This window comes from Ruditapes philippinarum, unplaced genomic scaffold (assembly GCF_026571515.1).
Source record: "Ruditapes philippinarum isolate M1 unplaced genomic scaffold, ASM2657151v2 ctg10429_1_1_1_1, whole genome shotgun sequence".
Lineage (NCBI taxonomy): Eukaryota > Metazoa > Mollusca > Bivalvia > Venerida > Veneridae > Ruditapes > Ruditapes philippinarum.
This window is the reverse complement of record NW_026867117.1, coordinates 17882-39234: the sequence shown is the minus strand read 5'-3', so window position 1 is coordinate 39234 and position 21353 is coordinate 17882. Positions and strand designations below refer to the sequence as shown.

The window sequence follows — 21353 nt, the reverse complement described above, 5'->3', positions numbered from 1 at the left end:
ATATGTGGGATAGTAGCTTTAGAAAAGACAAAAAAGTTATTTTCGGCTGTTGCAGGAGATTGGTCGGTATTCCCTGGCTTGGTGGTACAAGAAATAAGGGAGAAATATTACATACTGTCCCTCAAGACATTATTCCCGTGTCCCTCATGGTAGCATATATTGTCCATGTAATGGTTTATGTCAGCTGATTCAATCTGGTTTTTGTTTTTTGAGCCAATGAAACAACTTTTTGTGTGTCAGCAATGATAACTTTTCATAGAAATAACAATAGCGTTGAAAATCCATTTACAGTTATACTTATCATTTTTAAATATATTATATTTCTAATATTTTGTTCCGATCAATATGAATGTTTATTACTTATTAATTTTATAGAACTAAAAGAACTTAATTATTTTCATTGCATGATTTATGATATTATCAAAGCTATAAAAAAACAATGTTATTTTGTTTAGTTGAAACGAAACATTTTGAAATCTTACAAATACAATAGTATTTCTATTTCATTTTTATATCATTGAGCATATGAATTTAGATTTCACGTCTCTTAAATTGTAACAATTTGCTCTCCTGTCTAATTTAAAAATAAAAGATGTCTGTAATGAAAGAGAAAGGAAAACATACATAAATGACAGATATACATGATTTCTAGAAAATGATAATCTTTACTCTGACTAAATATTCAACTTTGTCATAGAAAGTTACAAAAACAATTGTTTAAACATTGATGGGTCTACCATATTTTCAAAACATGTTTCGATCATTTCCGAATGTCTTATGCCATCACATCAACCTATTAATCAATTATTGTACATCTAAAACAATTACAAATTTCTATGTATCATTTGCGGAAACTTGCGTCTTTGACATTTTTATGCTCATTATCAAAGTCTTATATAACAAGTGTTTTATGAAAAGAGGTGAACATATGTGTGTAGTATATCAGACAATAACACAAATAATAAGGCGTTATTAACATTAGTACAGGTATACAAGTAAACAATACAATGCGATACGAAAATTAATCTGTCTCATTTCACATATATATACGAGAGTCCACACGAACAGAAAAGGTATTTACATTTTTTTATTCTCGAGCTACGAATACAATGAGAGCAAAAAGAGTTCCGAGAATTATAATAATCCTCGAAGTTTGTACAGTATCAGCATCGTTTCCATCGTTACAAAGAGGTTGTGTGCAACAAGAATCACAGCGTTTGACAGTTTGATATCGATGACAACCTGGATCGCAGTTCCTCGAGCATGACCTTTCAATTTTTTCGACTTTACCATCCGCTTCCAATCGTTGAATCTGTAAGCAGGAATATTTTTACTTAATCTAAGTACATGTATATATTAGATAACTGTTTCCAACATATTTTCATTAAGTAAGTTTAATACTTTGAAATGCCAACATGTCTTATAACAGAATGATATGAAATGCATATAAAAGCTTTACTCAATCGACGTTACAAATTGTCATGCCTATACATAGTTCATTAGTAGGTCAGTCGAGTAAGAAATAACAATCTAAGCTTGAGTTTATGATGCGCGGAAGCTTGTTCCTCTGTGGATTTTCATTATATCTTGCTTTTTTGTAGTTCAACAAAATCCTGCGTTACAACAGTAATAATCTTATCAATTAAATTTACAATAATAAGCATTATCCGTGTTAATGTGATAATGCAGTTTATCTAGACAATTCTTTCATTACAAGGGAGATAAGTCTTATTACACGCAGCTCAGATTATGTCTCCCCCTTTAGTTGAAAGGTCACAGTTTATGCTAGCGCTTACGTCATCAGTCGTCTACGTCATATATTCCGGACTTTAGTTGAAAGGTCACAGTTAATGCTAGCGCTTACGTCATCAGTCGTCTACGTCATATATTCCGGAGCACATGGTCCAGTCTCTTTTTTATGTGAATCGAAATTGAATCGTATCCAAAAAGGAGGAATATTTACCAAACAACAGCTTTATCAGGATGCCTAAGGCAAAGGCGAAATCTAACAGACAGGGAAACCCCGTTTCGTTTCCACGCCATTCCTCAAGGTCATTGGCAAGAGTTCAATCGGCGCGGCCAAGAAAACAAACTTGCAAAGCAACACCAACAGCAGAACAAAATGTGGCTGTCAATGCGGAAGCACATGTTCCTACTGATACTGAGCATGGTGATGGCAATTTACCCACAGGCTGTCAGGTAGCCGGCAATCCCGCTCCTGAACTTCAGCAAGAGCATCACGTGATTGGGTTTCCAATGGTTTCTCAAAGGCTGTCTCCTTCTGAAACCTCCAATATCCAAGGTGAGTGTAACCTATTTTGGTAATACCTACTCATGACCTGGATATTCATATTTCAGATGCGTTACAGGAAAAAATATGGAATAATCAGTATGTCGATCTTGCACAATTGTTGCACAAAAAATTTCCATATGCCCAGTTCACAAGATGACATGCAAATTTCTTTCATAAATAATAAGTTTGTATTGAAATCTAATAAAAAACTAAAACAAATTGATAATATTGATTCTTGGACTGATGCTTTTGTAAACTTCATTTTAGTTTACATTAAAAACACCCATTAAGAGCAGCGGAACTTTTGAAATACATGGCAATTGTTCGAGGTGCTTCCGCATCTAATAAATTCCAGAAGTGTTACCAATATGATATTCAATTTCGCCTTCGCATGTCTATTAACTCTAGTCGTCTATGGTCCAATATTGATGGTCATTTGTGACTTACATGCGGGTTGCTAGGCGATAACCCTTCCACTAGTGACGAGGTAAACAGAAATGCCTCTGCAGGTGCTAGTTATGATTACAATTTCAAAGGCGGTTTTTATAAGATGTTTTGTCAGTATAGGCACACCTGTATTGTATGCAAATTACCTCATCCATCCAATACTTGTGTAAACGCTCAGAAGTCGATGAGATTTAATAGCAGTGCGTCAGGGGCACAATTTGTTTCTCGGCCGCGCTTTGTTCCGCTTGGCAGCACAAATGTGCCGCTTAGCGGAACAAACAATGTGTTTCAAACCCGGCATGTAAATACATTCCAATGGCCTAGGGGTTTAAGACCAACTCCTCCGTCATATTCCCAGTCTGCCTTTCGACCCCAATTTATGGGCCAAAGGTAAAACGCCAATAATAATGGATAAAATTTCACCATTTCTCGAAAAATATACAAACGCAAATGATGCAAAATTTCTAATTCACGGTTTTCAGTATGGTTTCCCTCTTGGTTATGCAGGTCCAAGAATGTATAGGGACAGCAAAAATTTAAAGTCAGTCATTGATAATATTGACATTGCAAATTGCAAAACAAAAATTTTTTGACGAGATAGATGCTGGGCGTATGTCGGGCCCCTACGCCACAAGACCTATATCAAATCTTAGATGTTCCCCGATCGGGCTAGTTCCAAAGAAATCCGGCGGATTTAGGTTAATTACACACATGCCACATCCCGCAAGCGATAGTGTTAATGATTATATTGACCCAATGTTAACATCTGTCAAATATTCGGATTTTGATAATGCTGTAAAAATGATAAAAAGGCTAGGTAAAGGTACATTAATGGGATAAATGGATTTGAAAAATGCTTTCAGAATTTTACCATGCTATCCTGGAGATTTTGACCTGTTAGGAATCATGCTGGATGGTCAATATTATATTGACAAATGCATGCCAATGGGCTGTTCTATTAGCTGTTCTACTTTCGAAAAATTTTCATCTTTTCTAAATTGGGAAATCAAACGCCGAACTGGTTACAATGATATAGATCATTTTCTTGATGATTTTATTTTCATGTCTGTTGCAAATTCTGATAAATGTAAATTGAGCATGTTAAAGTTCGAATCAATGTGTACTGAATTTGGTGTACCAATCGCTTGTGATAAAACTGTCGGCCCCGTGACATGCTTACTTTACCTTGGTTTAGAGCTTGATTCAATTTCAATGGAAATACGCGTACCTCGGGACAAAGTTATGAATTTATTACATCAAATTAATGATGCATTGTTATTACGAAAAATAACGTTGGAACAATTACAATCATTGACTGGTTCATTGGCCTTTTGTGCAAAAGCAATGCCCTTAGCACGTGCATTTATCCGCCGGCTTTACTCAGCTATGTCGCAAGCAAAAAAGCCGTACCACAAAACCCGCTTGTCAAATGGTCTAAAAAGCGATTTACACATGTGGAAAACTTTCTTGACTAATTATAATGGCACTTCGGTAATGTTAGACACTGAATGGAAATCGAATTCAGACATACAGTTGTTTACTGACAGCGCAGGGCAGTCAAATTTGGGCTGTGGTATTTATTTTAATGGTCGTTGGGCATTAAGGCAATGGCCTCAACAATGGAAAGATACAGATATTCTTAAAGATATTACCTTTTTGGAAATAATTCCAATAGCATTGGCTTGTTTTTTATGGTTCGAACATTTTCGATCTATGCGTATTCAGTTTAGCTGCGACAATATGGCAGTAGTACATATATACTTAATTCAAAATCTTCGAAATCTAATAGAGTAATGGCACTTGTTAGACAAATAGTGTTATGGTCTCTGAAATTTGATTTCCAATTAAATGCTGTACATATCAGTGGTGTAAACAATAACATTGTTGATTCAATTTCAAGAATGCAGTGGAAGACGTTCCGAATGTTAGCACCGGAAGCGGAAGTTCACCCAACACGAATCCCGAGGGACTTCATGACGTACTTGCCGATGAAATAGCAGTTTTACTAAATTCCTCGGTTTCGGAAAAAACGAAACAAATTTATAACCAAGCTATAAATGCATTCAAGAACTTTCGCTGTTTGCATGAACTACCGGATGTGTGGCCCCCACCGGTGGATCATATGGTTAATTTTATCTCTCACTCAAAAAGTTCGCATTTGCTACATTTAACTCCTATTTATCCGGCATTTCTTTTTTCTTAAAGATGAATGATATGCCGGATAATACACAATCATTTATAGTAAAATAGATGTTATGTGGAATGCGACACCTCCGATCAAAAAAGGATTTGCGCGTTCCAATAACTTTACAGGTGCTTCTTCGCTTCCCAATGGCTTTACAGAAAGTTGCATATTCAAACTATGAATCAATATTGTACATAACGGTCTTTGTTTGTGCATTTTTTGGTTTTCTGCGGGTAGGCGAAATAGCTGTTGACACAAAGAAATCAGACACCAATAGAGTCGTTCAGTAAGGAGACCTTAGATTTTTGAAGAACGAATGTTTTTTAACGATAAGATTTTCCAAAACCGATCAGTTTGGGTCGTCGGTAACACTGACATTTTGTATATCACAATACCCTGAGATATGTCCCTATAGACAACTTCGCCATTACATTACTTTACGCCCTCAAATAGACGGTCCTCTATTTTGCCATTTCAGTGGGCAACCAATGACTAAATATCAGTTCCGTTTCATGCTTCGCAAATGTTTAAATTTCCTCAACATTGACTCAAATATAAAAAGCCATTCATTTCGTATTGGCGCGGCTACCACAGCTTCTCAATTAAATATCTCTGACGATATTATAATGCAAATGGGTAGATGGTCTTCGAAATCCAAGGCTTATAAGAGATACATTAGGTTAGATAAGATAATTCCATAATAATTTTATTTTTAGATAACGTTGGCCAGTCTTGTCAAAATATTTGGATCGTATGGTCTTCAATCATTAAGAAAGCAGAGGCACATGCTAAAACGAGGCCGATGGGACGTCACCTTGGTCTTCAGCGACGCGGTGTTACTGTATTTTGGGCTGGCCATCCGGGCTTACATTATAGGCAACTTTACAATATTATTTACTCAATGTCTTTTTGTTTGCCACCACCAAGTTTTATTGTTTTACACTTTGGTGGCTATGATATAGGTCTAGAACCATGTTGTGTTTTAAGACACCATTTTAAAGAAGTTATTTCTCAGATAATGAGAATTTTGCCTAGGGCCTGTATTGTTTGGTCCTCTATATTACCTCGTTTTGTCTGGAGGTACTCCGAAAATAATAAAGCTATGGATGAAAATCGGAAAAGAATGAATAGAGCATTGATATATTTTCTAGCCCAGCTTGGTCATAAGTGTATAAAACATCCAGATTTTCAAGATGGTCATAAGTGTATAAAACATCCAGATTTTCAAGATAAAATGCCAGCATTATTTTCTGATGATGGTGTACATTTGTCTTATATTGGAAATGATATATTTTTAAACACAATTCAAGGTGCTATTGAAACATTTTTGACTAATAATGCAAACGTATATCCAATTGACTGAATAACTAAAAGCCTGACAGCGGCGAAAAATTAAATTTGGCGTGAGCACTGCGTACTCATTGGCAGAATTTTTCGACGCAGTGTTTTATTAACTAAAAATAATTCAATTTAAGTTAAAGAAAGATATAAAACATTGTGTTAAATACTGTTTGTAATTGAACCCCAACAGTTAGATCTAGCAGTAATCATTAATTCGGCGATTGGTCATTCAATCTGCCATTGGACTTGTTATGTACGAGTCGAACTTGAAATTGATTTGTTGATTTATGTATGATGAACTGAATGATAAACAATGACTTGTGAATGAAAACAGTGATAAATGATGGTTAAATAATGATTATACAATCAATAACAAAGTGGCTTGGTCTATTCCCCAGCACTATTATTTTCCTTTGCATGTTTCAATTTTTTTTCATGAATTCGATATCGTCGACTGTCAGGCAATTATTCCACTAATAAATTTTAATGATAATGTATTTTTTGTTTTGATTTATTAGAATTTGTCATTGATAAATAAGAACATTCACTGTGAACATTAAAAGGAATCAGTAGAACATGTAGTGAAAGTAATCAGTAAATAAATAAATGCCTCCTAAAATTTGTCTGCGGCCGATATATACGATATAGCAGAGTGTGATTGTTGCCAAAGGTTGAGTCGAGATTGTCATTTTATTAGATTTTGATCTTTGAATAGACCTTGCAAAACCTATATCACTTTTACGACAACGTATATTACAATATCTACTTATATGTGACGAAAAATATAAAAGTAGCTATATGCACATTTTTATTTTTGCCGATGTGATCAAATATAAAAACAATGAAACAAAGAAATAAATTATAAAGCACGCAAACAATTAAGAATTGGCTTCAGAATTTTTCAAAACTTGTAAAGAAACAAGCATAAAAACAAACATATACATGTATTTCACATGTAGAACTGTTAAAACTTTTTAAGCGTCAATCCGGGTAAATCTAATTTTCATAACTGTCATCAAGCTTTTACTGGGATAAGTTCAAAGAAGGAAAGCTTTCAACAAACGCATCCCCATCACAACCCATCATCACTTGATCACCGACAAGGAGCCCAGCAAGACTACAATCAAGCACATGGATAATGCACAAATGGGCAGCTAATACAAACAAACCCAAAATAGGAAACAATAGAAACCGCCTCAATAATTCATGTTTCGATGATAAAGTGATGAAGTACACAAAGTGTCAAATAGGTCGCCAGCATGTTTTGTATTTCTACATGAATTTTGCTTTGTAAAATTCAAAAGACCTTATGGTTAAATATATGCTTTTAAATTAAAGTTAATATTTTAGAATGTTAATATGAATATAAAGGTACTGTCTAGACAACAGGAAATATACGACAATATTTCAAATGACTAAAAGAATTTAAACTTTATTTGAAAAAGTTAAAGTGCTCATGTTTTATTTATATGCAAGTGAAATGCTCACCCTGCAAAATGGCTCATATAATTTACATTCAGTTTTCGTCATATTTCGTTTATCTGTTAATGTAACACAATCATTATTTGGCGAAGTCTTGCTATGACTGCATGTCCAACATGTTAATAATGGTGCTGAGATATCTTCTCGTACAGGCACTATAGTAACTGAAATCATAAAATAAAATATATGATCATTCACTATCTAAAACATACGAACATCAAAGTAGAAAGAAAGGGCTTAAATATATTTTAAAATGATCATAAGAATGCCACGGTTGCTTTCTTTTAATTGTTATTTTGTTTTGATATCTTTGAAGAATAAGATCCGAAAAGGTTAAGCGCAGACTTGTTTGTTCCGATCCCATTCCGCTGTCAACATAGTTCATGCAAGCCATTCAATTTAATTTGTTTTATGTGGAAACACAATAGTTATTGAGAGATTGTTTCCTTTTCATAAATTAGAAAATGTCAAGACACATGCAGTCATTACAAATATTTGTGCAAATTAAAGTTTAACAAAACCATTGCTGCTCCCATAAATAATATTGTCTTTCATATTTAATAGTTTGATTCAGCGCCTGTTAATAATTGCAGTGTAGTTTATTTAATAATTAAAGAATAATATAAATGTTGCTCAGAGTTAAATGAAAAATTGTCATGTTAATTTTGATAAAATTATTGTCCGTCTCGTGTTTTACAAGATTTTCAGACAAAAAAATCATGTAATTCGATATAAACTTTGAATTCAAGATTAATTTGAAAAAGAATAAAGAGCGCATTTCAAATAATGTAATTTTCATAACAACTGAAAAGTGAAAAACAGAATCCCTAAAGAACGCCAAAAAACGGCAAAATTGGAAATGCTGCAGACCCGTTTTAATTGAGTCTGTTCATTGACTGTTCTAAAAGTATAAGCTACCGTCCCCGACCCCTATCTTTCGATGAAGCAGTATTAATCATTGATACACGACAATCATGTGAATTTGAAATAGAAGCATCCGCAGATGTATCTTAACAGCCATGATTATGGAATCTTCAATGTAACACCTTTTTGCAATTCCATAAGAAGTTGCGTTCGGTCCGCAAGTAATAAATACGTGTTACTTAAACGAGAAAACAATGGGCAAAATTTACTAAAATGGAAATATGAAAGCGGATCCGAGGTTATAAACAACACATCAATGCGCGAATAATGTTCATTGACACTAACAAGGACTTACACATTCTAACTGAATTTAAAACGGGTCCGAACAAATATAACTGTTCAAATAACTACATTGTAGGGTCTAGGTAAAACACATTTTGCATCATAATAAAAAAAGAAATGAAACTTTAATGAATAAATAAATAAATAAATAAATAAATAAATAAATAAATAAATAAAAATAAATAAAGTAATCTACGAAACTATTTCATTTGAAAAGACCTAGATTATTCTGCGTGTCTAAGTAGCAACCTAGTAACAAATATATATATTTATTTTTTTAATTTAAAAAAAAAAACAAAACAAATTTTCTTTTATTACATTTGACTTATTAGCACTATTTATTGCTAGCCTTGACATTCGTAGTGAATTCAAACCTGCCTCACTTAATTTTTAGATAGTTTTTTTCCAATTTATTGATAAAACAGCTAGTATAAATTAAACTTTATTTAATGTTTAAGTCTAGATTAGAACTAGATATTCTCTTGCAACAATTCTATAAATGAATGTCTTATAATAATATGATACTATTCTAACAAAGTTGCATTTATATAACTGCAAACTAATATGTGATAGCAATAAAGACAAACTATTTGTAGCAAATATAATAGTTTGTGTAGGTTGGAATTCTTACATGTCTTACTTTTTTGAATAATGAGAAAATATCAGATAAGATAAGATAGTTTATTAAAGTCTCATCATCATGTACAATATTAAAAATAATACAAATATAAAATCTACGACATTGTACATAAATGCCACTCATAGATGAGTTATAAGAGACTATACATAACTTTACAACAAATCTAACATATTGGACATATCTACAAAGTTACTTAAAAATAAAACAAAGTCTTTTTTTCTTCTTTTTTAAAAAAAAAAAATAAAAAAATATTATTTTAGTTGAAATTCTGTGTAGTTTGTGTTGTTATTGCTGGTTGTAAGATTTGAATGTTAAAACATAAAAACAATCTAAAATATTACTAACCATTATTTACATATTGGTTAAAAAAGATACTCCATAAAAACAAATAAAAGAATCATGATTTACAGTACAATTTTCTTTTTCTCTCAAACAGAATATGGTGGCAGGCTTTGGCAGATAAATATACTAGGTTTTCACTACTAAAAAATGTAACCATTTTGTCATCATCAGATATAATATCTCTATTTCTTAATACATCTTCTTACGCAGAGACCAACTCTTTCCTTATATCATTATATAATGGACAGTAAAGTAATACATGTTTCTCATCTTCTATAGTGTCCGGACAGTTAAAGCATTTTCTATTCATTACATCAATATTTTCATAGCGACCTGTTTCTATTCTTAGTGGTGCTACACCACATCTGAATTTTGTAAAGGCTGATCTATACATAAATGGCAACTTAGACGAAAGGTACTTTTCAGTGCAAAACTGAGATTTAAACTTCCTGTAAGTCCTTAATTTATTCCCGCCATTTCCTCTAATGGCATTTTTTCTCTCTCAAGTAATAACTTCCATTTATTTGGTTCTATTTCAATAAGTTTAGATTCTAGAATTGATATGGTAGGTTTGGCATTTCCGATATTAGCCTCTAGTATGTGATTACTATTAATATCTTTTAAAAGTTTCTTAAGTCGGTAAACACCATTCTTGACATTACTTGCTTTAGACCACATATATACAGACTTATTAATTCTATTATCATCCATATTCATAACTCTAAAAACTGTCTAAATACAGACACTCACTGTCTAACAATTGGTGGTTTCCATCCCATCTCTCCACTTAATGTATCTTCCAACACCCAAGTAGTAACGCATTGCCCTATGATGAACTGCATTAATGCACGAGTAAGATCTATCACCCCAAATCGGGGCACTGTAATTAATTATGGGCCATACCATTGAATCATAAAGTTTTGTAAATGTAGAGTACTGAAAACCACCAAATGCCTTACTTTTAGATATAACAAGACCAAGTGCTCTAGAGGCAGACATTGCAACTGTCTTTGCAATTTCATTATAATCCAAAAATTCATTTAGTACGACACCAAGATACTTATAACTATGAATAATTTCCAGTTTTTCTGAATTGAATTCAAAAACATGTTCAGTTTTAGAAATACTGTTGGCTCTAAAGTGAACAATATTTGATTTATCACAATTGACAGTCATTTTATTTTGACAACACCATAAAGCTAAAGCATTTAACATGGATTCAAGATCTTTGGCGTTTTCTGCCAACAAAACTATGTCATCAGCATATAGCAAAATACATATTTTTCTTTCACCAATATAAACACCTTTGTCTAAATTATTCATATACATTACTAAATCATTAATATACAAGTTAAACAGCATTGGTGACAGGGGGCAGCCTTGTTTCAATCCACATTTTACATCAAACCAAGGTGTATCAAATCCATTTAAGGGTATACAGCACTTAACATCTTTATATAATGATGAAATTGCCTGAAACAGTCTGCCCCTTATCCCCACCTGCTGGTGCAACTTTTGCCACAGTGATGTACGGTCTATAAGGTCATACGCCTTCCTGAAATCTATAAAAGCAGTAAATGTTTGTAACTTTTTAAGTTTACGTGTTTCAATAATATTTGTTAGGAACTTTACTTGGTCAATTGTAGTTTTACCTTTTATAAAACCATTTTGCTCATCACTTATAATATTATTACTAACTGTCCATTTTACTAATCTATTATTTAAAACAGAGCAGTATATTTTATACATGGATGGAGCCAATGAAATACCCCTGTATGACAAAGGATCCCGTGGGTCTGTGGTTGAAGACTTGGGAACTGGTGAAATTATACTCTTAGACCATGCAGAAGGAACAGTACCACTTAAAAAACATCTATTAAAAAGATTATGTGGTAAAGCTAACGCAGAATCCTTTTTAGGAGTTCACATGGTAAACTTTGCATGTAAAATACATTTCAATACCTCATCAATAGTTATCATGCTATCAAAGTGTTCATTCTCTATTTCATCAACACTATTAACATTAAACTGATCTAAATCAACAGAAGCCTGGTCATTGCCAAAGTCATTTGATGCAGTGTTCTTCGAGTTTAGAAGGACTTCAAAATCAGAGCCCCACTTACTAAGTACAATCTCTTGATCAGAGCTAATGGAACCATTGGACATTTTAACTTCAAACGGAATACGCTTTAAACGTTCATTTCCAATACCAATATTTCCAATACTTTTCCAAAATGTTCTGGAGTTGGAAGATACTGCCGCCTCCAATTCAGACTGGGCTTGATAAACATATTGCCTCTTTGCTCTCTGAACACTACTGTCAAATGCCTTTCTTTTCTGTACATAAACATGTTTAAGGTTAAAATAATGACATCATTTTGAAGATTGGGTTTTCATACATATAAACTATCTCATAAATGTTACTAAAATAGCGGTACTGGAAATCTTATTAATTTAATATATATATTTATTATATATATAATTATTATTTTAATATCTGAAACGCAACGTGCACCACTTCTTTATGCATTCCTACATTCTCGATAACAAAAAATTTTAAGAGCCAAATGAATTGGAAAGTGAGTGCTAGAGTGTCCACTGATTGCAATAACTGTTACTGTTCAAGGAGACTAAATAGCGGACGGCGTACATTCAGCTGGCGAAAATCTTTTTTAAAAAGCAAAATTTTCTTTCGTTCGACAGAAACCCCTCGTAAACACTAATATTGACACTTTGCATAGTGAACATTCGTGTATTATTATACATAATGCTATGTTTTTATCATTTCGAATTTATTTTAGAAAACCCTGCAATTGTTAAAAGGTGTTTTGTCACCCATGGAACGTAAGACGTATGAATCTCACTTCTTGTTTTGTTTCTTTACAAACAAATTTATCAATATAAATTACATTTATAATCAATATGTAACTTTTGCATACTAATGTAATGGTGTAATTCATAATTTTAACCAGTTATACATGAAATTTTAATACTGTCTTGTTTTTATAAACGATATGTGGTATGTTTAATATCTGTATCATATAAATGAGAAATATAATTAAACCCTACTGTAAGTATGGTACATGTACTTTCCTGCTTTTCAACAAAATATTGGCAAAATAAGTTCGTATATTCCAATTTTTTAGATACTGTTCACAGTGATTCCCTTTTCATAATGACCTTTATCTTTTCTCCCATCGAAGGTCAATGTAAACAGTTTTTACTGTATATTACCCCAGCAAGGTTACTATAAGAGAATCAGAAACTTTTTATGTAAACCTGGTGCCAAGGTTAGTGAGAAAAATAATTACAAGGGCAAAATACCTCTGCTGAAAATAAACTCAAATTAAATTTAATATAAATCAAACAACGATATTTATTCCATGACTTTATTCCAATATGTAAAATAAAATTGCTGAAAACTGGCGAAAAATACTTAGAAATGATATTTTATATTATATAAGTGATTTCAGGGTGCGGAATTGAAAAGTCGAACAAGAACATCGGCAGCAGATAAATTCTATGCTTGAAATAAGCTTTTGAGATATCCTTTATTTAGCACTGGCTCACTTATTACTAATTTACTGTGCATTCCATGTTCAATCATTACTCATAATATACCTAAATAACTAATTCTCTGCCAAACAAGTCGTTAAAGGTCAATAATAATGTAACCTGTCACTCGCTGTATATATAAATGAATACTCATTTGGTCACGATGTTCTTTCCAAGTCACACATCTTTTTACAATCAATAGTTCCCTTAGCCGCACGCTGTGCACAATTATATGTTTCTTGGTCACACTGTGACAAATGAACCTTTTCTATCTCTTTACATATGAACTTAAACTTTCTTTTAATGTATATGCATGCTATTGGAAACTGTGCGTGAAACTTACTATTTTGTTTTCGTGCGACTTACTATCCAGAAAGTGTTCGTTTTACTTACTACATATACAATTTCTTTGCAAAGAACATTTGTAGGCTACAGACATTCAAACAAAATTTTATATGGACTTCTACAAGAACAAATGTCAATAAAATTATTGATTTGGTGTCTTAAGTGCAAAAAGAAAAAAAGCTTATTTTCATTCATTTTGGTACCAAATTATACCGCTTTGTGCGACTTACTATCGCTGCATGTGCAGCTTTCACAAAATTCAAACAATGTTCTCAAAAACCACAAAACCGAGCGTAATGCACTTTGTATTGTCATTGAAGAAAAGTTCCGCCCATATGATACGCTAGGGTTTGTTTTGATTCAATGAACGTTTGTCAAATTAATTTAACATAATTAAGTACTTACCGGAGCTCAGCAATCGCCATTTTCTTGTGGGTATTACTATACAAAGTCACGTGATTCCCCCCCCCCGTGCTGTTGATAATTTTGTAAAATCTTGCACTCATCCGGTCATACAGTTTGTATAATAAAGAACTAAATAATGAGATATTTTCATCACCATTTAACGTGTTATGCTTACACTATCACTAAAGTCTACTATACGTAAATTGTTATGTAACAATAAATTAATAATGTATGATTTTAGTCAAAGATAACATTTTATCAGTATATTTTTGGTGTTTAATGTCTATTACAAATCTCACGAGATTGGTCCAGTGCCTTGATCTTTGTTTTTACATTTTGCTTTTTCTGTTTGATGTCATCTATATTTATGACAAGATTTTGCTTATACAAACAAATTACTGGCCACTGTTTTCCGTAAATTTGTCTGATTTCTAAAATAGCAGATTATATTAAATTGAATTCTTGGAAGGGCTTAATCTAATGTTGTGAGAACTTGTTGCCCAACCCATTTGCATTTTGATATATATTCATTATTTGTATGATATATTTGTAAACATGTATTAAATGCAATAAAATATGTTTAAACTATTAAATATTGAGATTATACAATTAAATACAACCCACTCGCATAATATGAAAAGATATTCAAAGGTCGGACAAACAATATGTTAACCCGGTACGGATTCAGATTTATGCGCTGCAATATGCGGACCTGTTCCAGAGTTCCTATAATTAATACCTTAACAAATGAATTTCCAAAAGTACAATATATTAAATGGGCTTCTTGTACGTGGTATACTAATAAACTTATGATGAAGCGAAAACAATTCTAGATATTGTCGTAAACATAATTGGTGTTGATTTCATGTGATGCTAGAAAATACTTCCAAATCTGAAATATTAAGTAGACTGATTTTATTTCATTTCCATATAGTCTTTATCTGTCCAGTATCATAATAATTCATTAAAGTAAAGTCGTATATGCTACAATGAGTTTAAAGAGGACCTAATAGGATTCAGGAGAATTGTTGAAGTCAATTCTGCAAGTAAAGAAATAACGGTGATCTGTTCAAAATCTAAAACAGTATTTGATACAAACAAATTTAGACTAGTTGTTCAATTCATATATATTTATATTTTAATTAGGCATTTAATTTATCTGAAACAATATCTCTATATGTATGGTAAAACATTATGATTTGTGAACCTCATTAAACAATAACGCCTGTTTGTTTTGAAGATCTGGAAGAAATGCATGTATTTTTATTATTCATTTCAATGTTTCATGTAAGAGTAATTTTAAGTACAATATTGCAACGCTATAGTTACGTTAAAATCCTCTGAACGAGAAAGGAAAATATTACAAAACTAATTTAGATATTTTAAGGAGTGACATATTATAGCAGGCAACATTTGTTGCTACAATATCTCTAAGAATTGGTAAATTAAAGCCCTTGTATTGTCTGTGTTTGATAGTTATACAAGGCTTCAATCATAAAGGCTTCAATAATATACAAAATGTCCTTCTTCAAAATGCATGCTTCTTCAATATCAAATGCCCATAACATGATTCAAAATAAGTTTTAGGAATTAACTAAGAAACATATTGGCAAAACTAGCCTTATAGAATAACAAAATATTGATTTTACAATCATCGTAAAACAATAAGTTCCATGTTAAAGCGATGCCACAATATGTTGTTTACAGTATCTCTGGCATGAAATATTAGGAACAATATCTCCTCAGTTCTTATCAATTGGCATTAATCTTAATGTCAAATAAAATTTATTGCATGTGCTATTAGCAACATAAATATTATATAAAAGACTGTAATGAAAAAGGATTCTATGTGAATTGAAAATATCATGACAGTGTGTCATAAAACAACCAAAATATCAATCAGTTTGTAATAGAGTATATATATATATATATATATTACTTGTATCACATATCTGTTCTACGTATCTTGAGTGTTTGATTATCTAAAAGGTTTCACAAGAAAATAGTGTATTTTCATTTAAGACGACTATTACAGCAAAGGAAAAGCTCATTTGCTTAATATTATAATAACTAAATAATTACGTGTTTTGTTGTTGTTGTTTAACTGGTTCATGGCGGTTAGGTTAAACTTTGCTGATACTGCAATTTATGTGAAAATTGGCATTCAATAGATAATTCAGTCCTAAATTATTTCTCACGTCTTGATGGAGTGAACAAACAAGAAAATTAAAGATGCTTGAAGCCATTATAGATTCGATATTCTACGGGTCTGATTTGATATAATTCAACATATCATACTCTCATTAAATTCAAATGATGATGCATGAAGGCTGGAAAGAATAACATTTTGTAAGTTACATACAAACAGAATCCAGACTGAATATCTTTTTGTACATATTACTTATATAAATGCTTTATAAGAGGAAATAAATGTAAATGTTACTTGCAGAAATTGAAACCATTTGGATTAAGATTTCAACAAGTAAACTGACAAAAAATAAAAGAAGGTTTAAGTCTTTGGACGATAGCGATAGCTCAGTTGGTTAGACAACTGACTGTCGATCCTGAGGTTCCTGGTTCGATCATGGGTAACACCCTTGGGATTTTTCAGAGACACTTTCAGTGTTTCCCACCTACCTAGAGGTTTACTGGTAAGAAACCCAGGTAATTCTCGCATGTATCAGTGCTTTACATTGGGCATGTAAAAGAACCAAGGGGTCTATTCAATAAGAGCTAGGGACTGGTTCCCGGACTCCCTTGTATCTCATAGCTGTCTCTTAGAGTCTATTGAGGTAAGGACCCTACTGGAAATAAGTGCTTGCACTTTCGTAGGTTATCATTGAACGCCAGGTCTAAAGAAAATCAATCAATCAATTAGTCTTAGAAAATATCATCAATATTTCCTCTTCAGGAAGGGAAAAACATTTTCTTTATTTTTAAAATTACACATTTATCCAAAATAACGTCTATTGTGCTTCGCGCTGGAATCATTTATATACAAAAACAAAGAAAAATTGTAGCCTCAAATGTAACACTTATGGTTTAAATACTTAACTCGAAATTTAACGTTCTTATGTGACACAATATTTATCTTTGTTATAATGCACGTATACACATTCATGCATCATCGCACGAGAGCATTTTCAAACAGTGATTTCCTTTTTATCTAATGCATTTATCTTTTATCTTTGTAAGAAATAATATTTCCTAAAAATAAATTTTCGTTGGTTAAAGTATGGAATTTACCTTTACGACATGTTATTCCTTGAATCACTCCAAGAAGTAAAACTATTCCCAATTGTATGAATAATTCATTGTCGTTTAAACTAAGATATTTCCACGACATATCTATTCCACATACTACTCACCGTTTACCGCTTTCCTGTGAATGACAAATGAAAACTGCCGATGACACTTTACTATTAGAGCCTGTAAGAGAACATTATTGCACTGTACTATTGATCACAATAGATCCACTTGCCTTTTGACTTGCTAAACCAGTCTATGCCGCTAATGAGAACAAAATACTAGTAGTCTGTTCGACTTTGTCCAAATGGTCTATTAAGAAAGTGAGGTGGATAAAAATAATTCCTTTGAGGCAATAAACAAAATAAACAGCTAGATGGAAACTATTTCATTGGAGACAGGTAAGATAATGTAGTTATCGATGGTTGTCGTTTTACAAATCATATATTTTCAGATTTGTCAAAATATCATTAAATATATTAAGTATCCAAATGCCCTACTAAAATACAAAACAAGCCATATACTAGAGTAACATGAAATGCAAATCGTTTAGAATCAGTCTTTAAAACCACGGGGGGTGGGGGAAATCACGTGACTTTGTATAGTAATACCCACGAGAAAATGGCTACTGCTGAGCCCCGGTAAGTACCTTATTATGTTAAATTAAGGTGACAAACGTTTCTAAAATCAAAACAAAACCTACGCGTTAATTTTCTTCAAATGACAATACAAAGTGCATTATCCTAGTACGTTTTCTGGTTTTTGAGACGCACTGAATATCTTATTTACTTACTCTATCACAAACAAAAAGTAAGAGTTTACGACGCAACACATTTGCACATGGTAAGAAAATAAACGTATAGTAATACATAACATTTTAACAAATCTTCTTGGGTTTATTTATAAAATCTGCCAGTGTATAAAAGAATAAATTTAATAAAAACTTTGTATACCAGTTCTATGATGGCATTAATTATCAATGTGAAATGGCGAAAGTCTTTTCCCTTTCTTTGTTTGTTTGTTTGTTTGTTTCATTTTACGTCTTTATCCAACAGATTTTCAGTCATATAGGCGGGTAGTTTCCTAACCATCGTTCCTGGAGAGTTACACCAGTACTAGACTACCTTCCTCCGCGCTAAACTACCAAAGCATCTCCCGGGGATCGAACCCACGCCAGAGAGGTAACTGGATTAGAAGTCATCGACTCTAACCCCTCGACCACGGAGGCGGTCTTCTTTTCCCTTTCGTTTTTGGTCCAAATTGCAGATACTGAAAAATAAATGATGGTGTTGTAATATTTCCTTCTGCACAGTTATTTCTTTATAAATCTATTTCTAAAGATAACGGATGTGGGTCCAGTCTAACGTGAAAAAGGCCAAGTGTAACGTACATTGTTGAGTATCAATGTCAATGTCTCTTTTAGTTATTTTAAGTTAAGTAATATTTTATGAAATTATATGAATATGAATACATGTTTTATGAAATAATATGAATTATTATTAAAATACTCTCTCGATATTTGTTTCTCTGTCACCGTAGACGGAACACACTTGCAAATTTGAAACCAAAAGAATTATAAAATAGTTTCGTCACATTTAAGTAAGCTATTAGAAACTGTGCGTGGAACTTACTATTTTGTTTTCGTGTAACTTACTATCCAGAAAATGTTCGTTTTAATTACTTAACACTTGCAAAGAGCATTTGTAGGCTACAGACCTTCGAACAAAATTTTATATGGAATTCTACAAGAACAGATGTCAATAAAATGATTGATTTGGTGTCTTAAGTGCAAAAAGAAGGCTTATTTTCATTTATTTGGTACCAAGTTATTTCGCTTCGTGCAAATTATTATCGCTGAATGTGCAATTTTGACACAATTCAAACAATGTTCTCAAAAACCAGAAAATGTAGGAAAATGCACTTTGTATTGTCATTTGAAGAAAATTAACGCGCATATGATACGCTAGGTTTTGTTTTGATTTAAAAAACGTTTGTCACCTTAATTTAATATAATAAGGTACTTACCGGGGCTTAGCAGTAGCCATTTTGTCGTGGGTATTACTATACAAAGTCACGTGATCCCCCCCCCCCCCGTGAAAACAGAATGCACGACTAATGCCGACTGACTTTTATTCAGTAACAGCACTATTTCTTTTCGGCAGATGTTTCTAAATTCTAAATTAAACTTCATTCAATTTCCAGTTGTCGAGTTCAGCTTAAGCCAAACTAGGGGCGTGGACGGTTGCTTGCTTAACGTCCAAGTAAATGCTTTATCAAATCGAGTCAGATTTTTCTTTTCAATTATGGTTCTTGGGGGTTCTTTGAGGGTATTTATATTTGCATTTATTTAAATGAAACACCTAATTGACTGATAGCATTTAGTACATATTTCATAATGAAAAAAATTCCGAACATCTTTTAGACATTGAATGATTTAATTATCGTCTCTGAAGACCCGTGTTATCAAATATTTTGTACATAAATTAGATGGAAATGAATAATGAGAGATATTAAACAATTCTATTCTGTCTCATTAAGACACTTTACTTTGCTGTTCAAATTTGGTACATATACACGTCCTTTAAACTTTTCATCACTTCTCCCGAGTCTTTCAGACCACGTCTTCCTCAATGTTTTATTTGTGGGAAAGGTAAAACAACTAACTTTATCTCTCCCAGACCAAAAATTACAACCGAAAGCACCACACACAACCATGGTGGCTTATCGACAAAATATCGAATCAGTTCCACGGACGATTTTTCACAGAATAATGTCACGATATTCAAACACAGACACAAAATGTATAACCCTTGAAGAAAGTGATAGAAATAAACAAATATGAACGAAGAGAACTCGATAACAAAGCAACGAAAAGTGAATGGCATATACGCGCGTTATTATTGTTTAGACAGGAAGTGTTCACTAGTGACGACACACGGTCGAATCGACAAGGGAGGTAATCAAGCGAGAGGATCCATTTTTTTTCACAAAAGTGCGATTTAAGTTACCAAAAAACGTTTTTTAGCGTGAAACAATGCTATAATCAGATTTTAATAATTCTTAAGAGCTTATTTATCACTTTTCAAAGGTTTTTCTTTTTTTTTCACCATATATGACCTTTAAAGAGGAAATCAAAACATTCTCCATAAAATGTAAGACATCAGTAGGCAGCCCACAGAGAGACGTATAAATGAATAAATGTGAAAATATCGCGTGAATTGATTCCAAATTTAGAATATAACTTGTTCTTCCGTTTGGTAGAATTCGCTTTGACATTTATTCAGATATAAAGATTGTCTTTATGTATTTACTTGAAAATAAATTTAACATGCTTTTGTTTTCTTTTAGAGATAATATGACTTCACTTGTGACAAATTAATAGTGATATCAATGGAGTTCATTATGTTCATCTATAATAAGCTTATTCATCCAATATATCGTATTTGTTAAGCATCATATATTTTTTGACCATCATGACAACTAAAGTGTCAAATTATTTCAAAAGTCTTTGATGATTTAAGTTTATCAAGGTTAACAACAAAAAAAGTTTTTGGAGAATAAGATCTGAAATGTAAAGCACCGCTGTCTACATATTTTATGCCAGCTATATAATTAATTTTGTTCTCTATGTATGTTTTGGAGGAGACAAAACAGACATTTAGAGATTGTTTCGTGCTCATAAATTTTGATTCTAAGTAAAATCATTAGAGAATGGCAGAAACGTGCTGTCATTACTATGATTTAATTTCTATGCGGGTTTTATTCATAAAATAATTGAGGTTCGATATCAGCCGGAAAAATGCCTCACACATAAATACTCTTTAAAGGTAAATAGGGACATTATGATGTCATCAATTAGCAACATG

General features: G+C 32.4%; 1 protein-coding gene across 1 annotated transcript; it reads right to left on the bottom strand.

The window, feature by feature from the left end:
- Positions 1-651: 651 nt before the first annotated feature.
- On the bottom strand, positions 652-17617 carry LOC132734899 (uncharacterized). Its single transcript, XM_060721766.1, has 3 exons — positions 17488-17617; positions 7755-7912; positions 652-1312 (listed from the first exon to the last, which is right to left on the bottom strand). The coding sequence occupies exons 1-3, from the start codon at positions 17585-17587 to the stop codon at positions 1088-1090; spliced, it is 483 nt and encodes a 160-aa protein (XP_060577749.1). The 5' UTR covers positions 17588-17617; the 3' UTR covers positions 652-1087.
- Positions 17618-21353: the final 3736 nt, after the last annotated feature.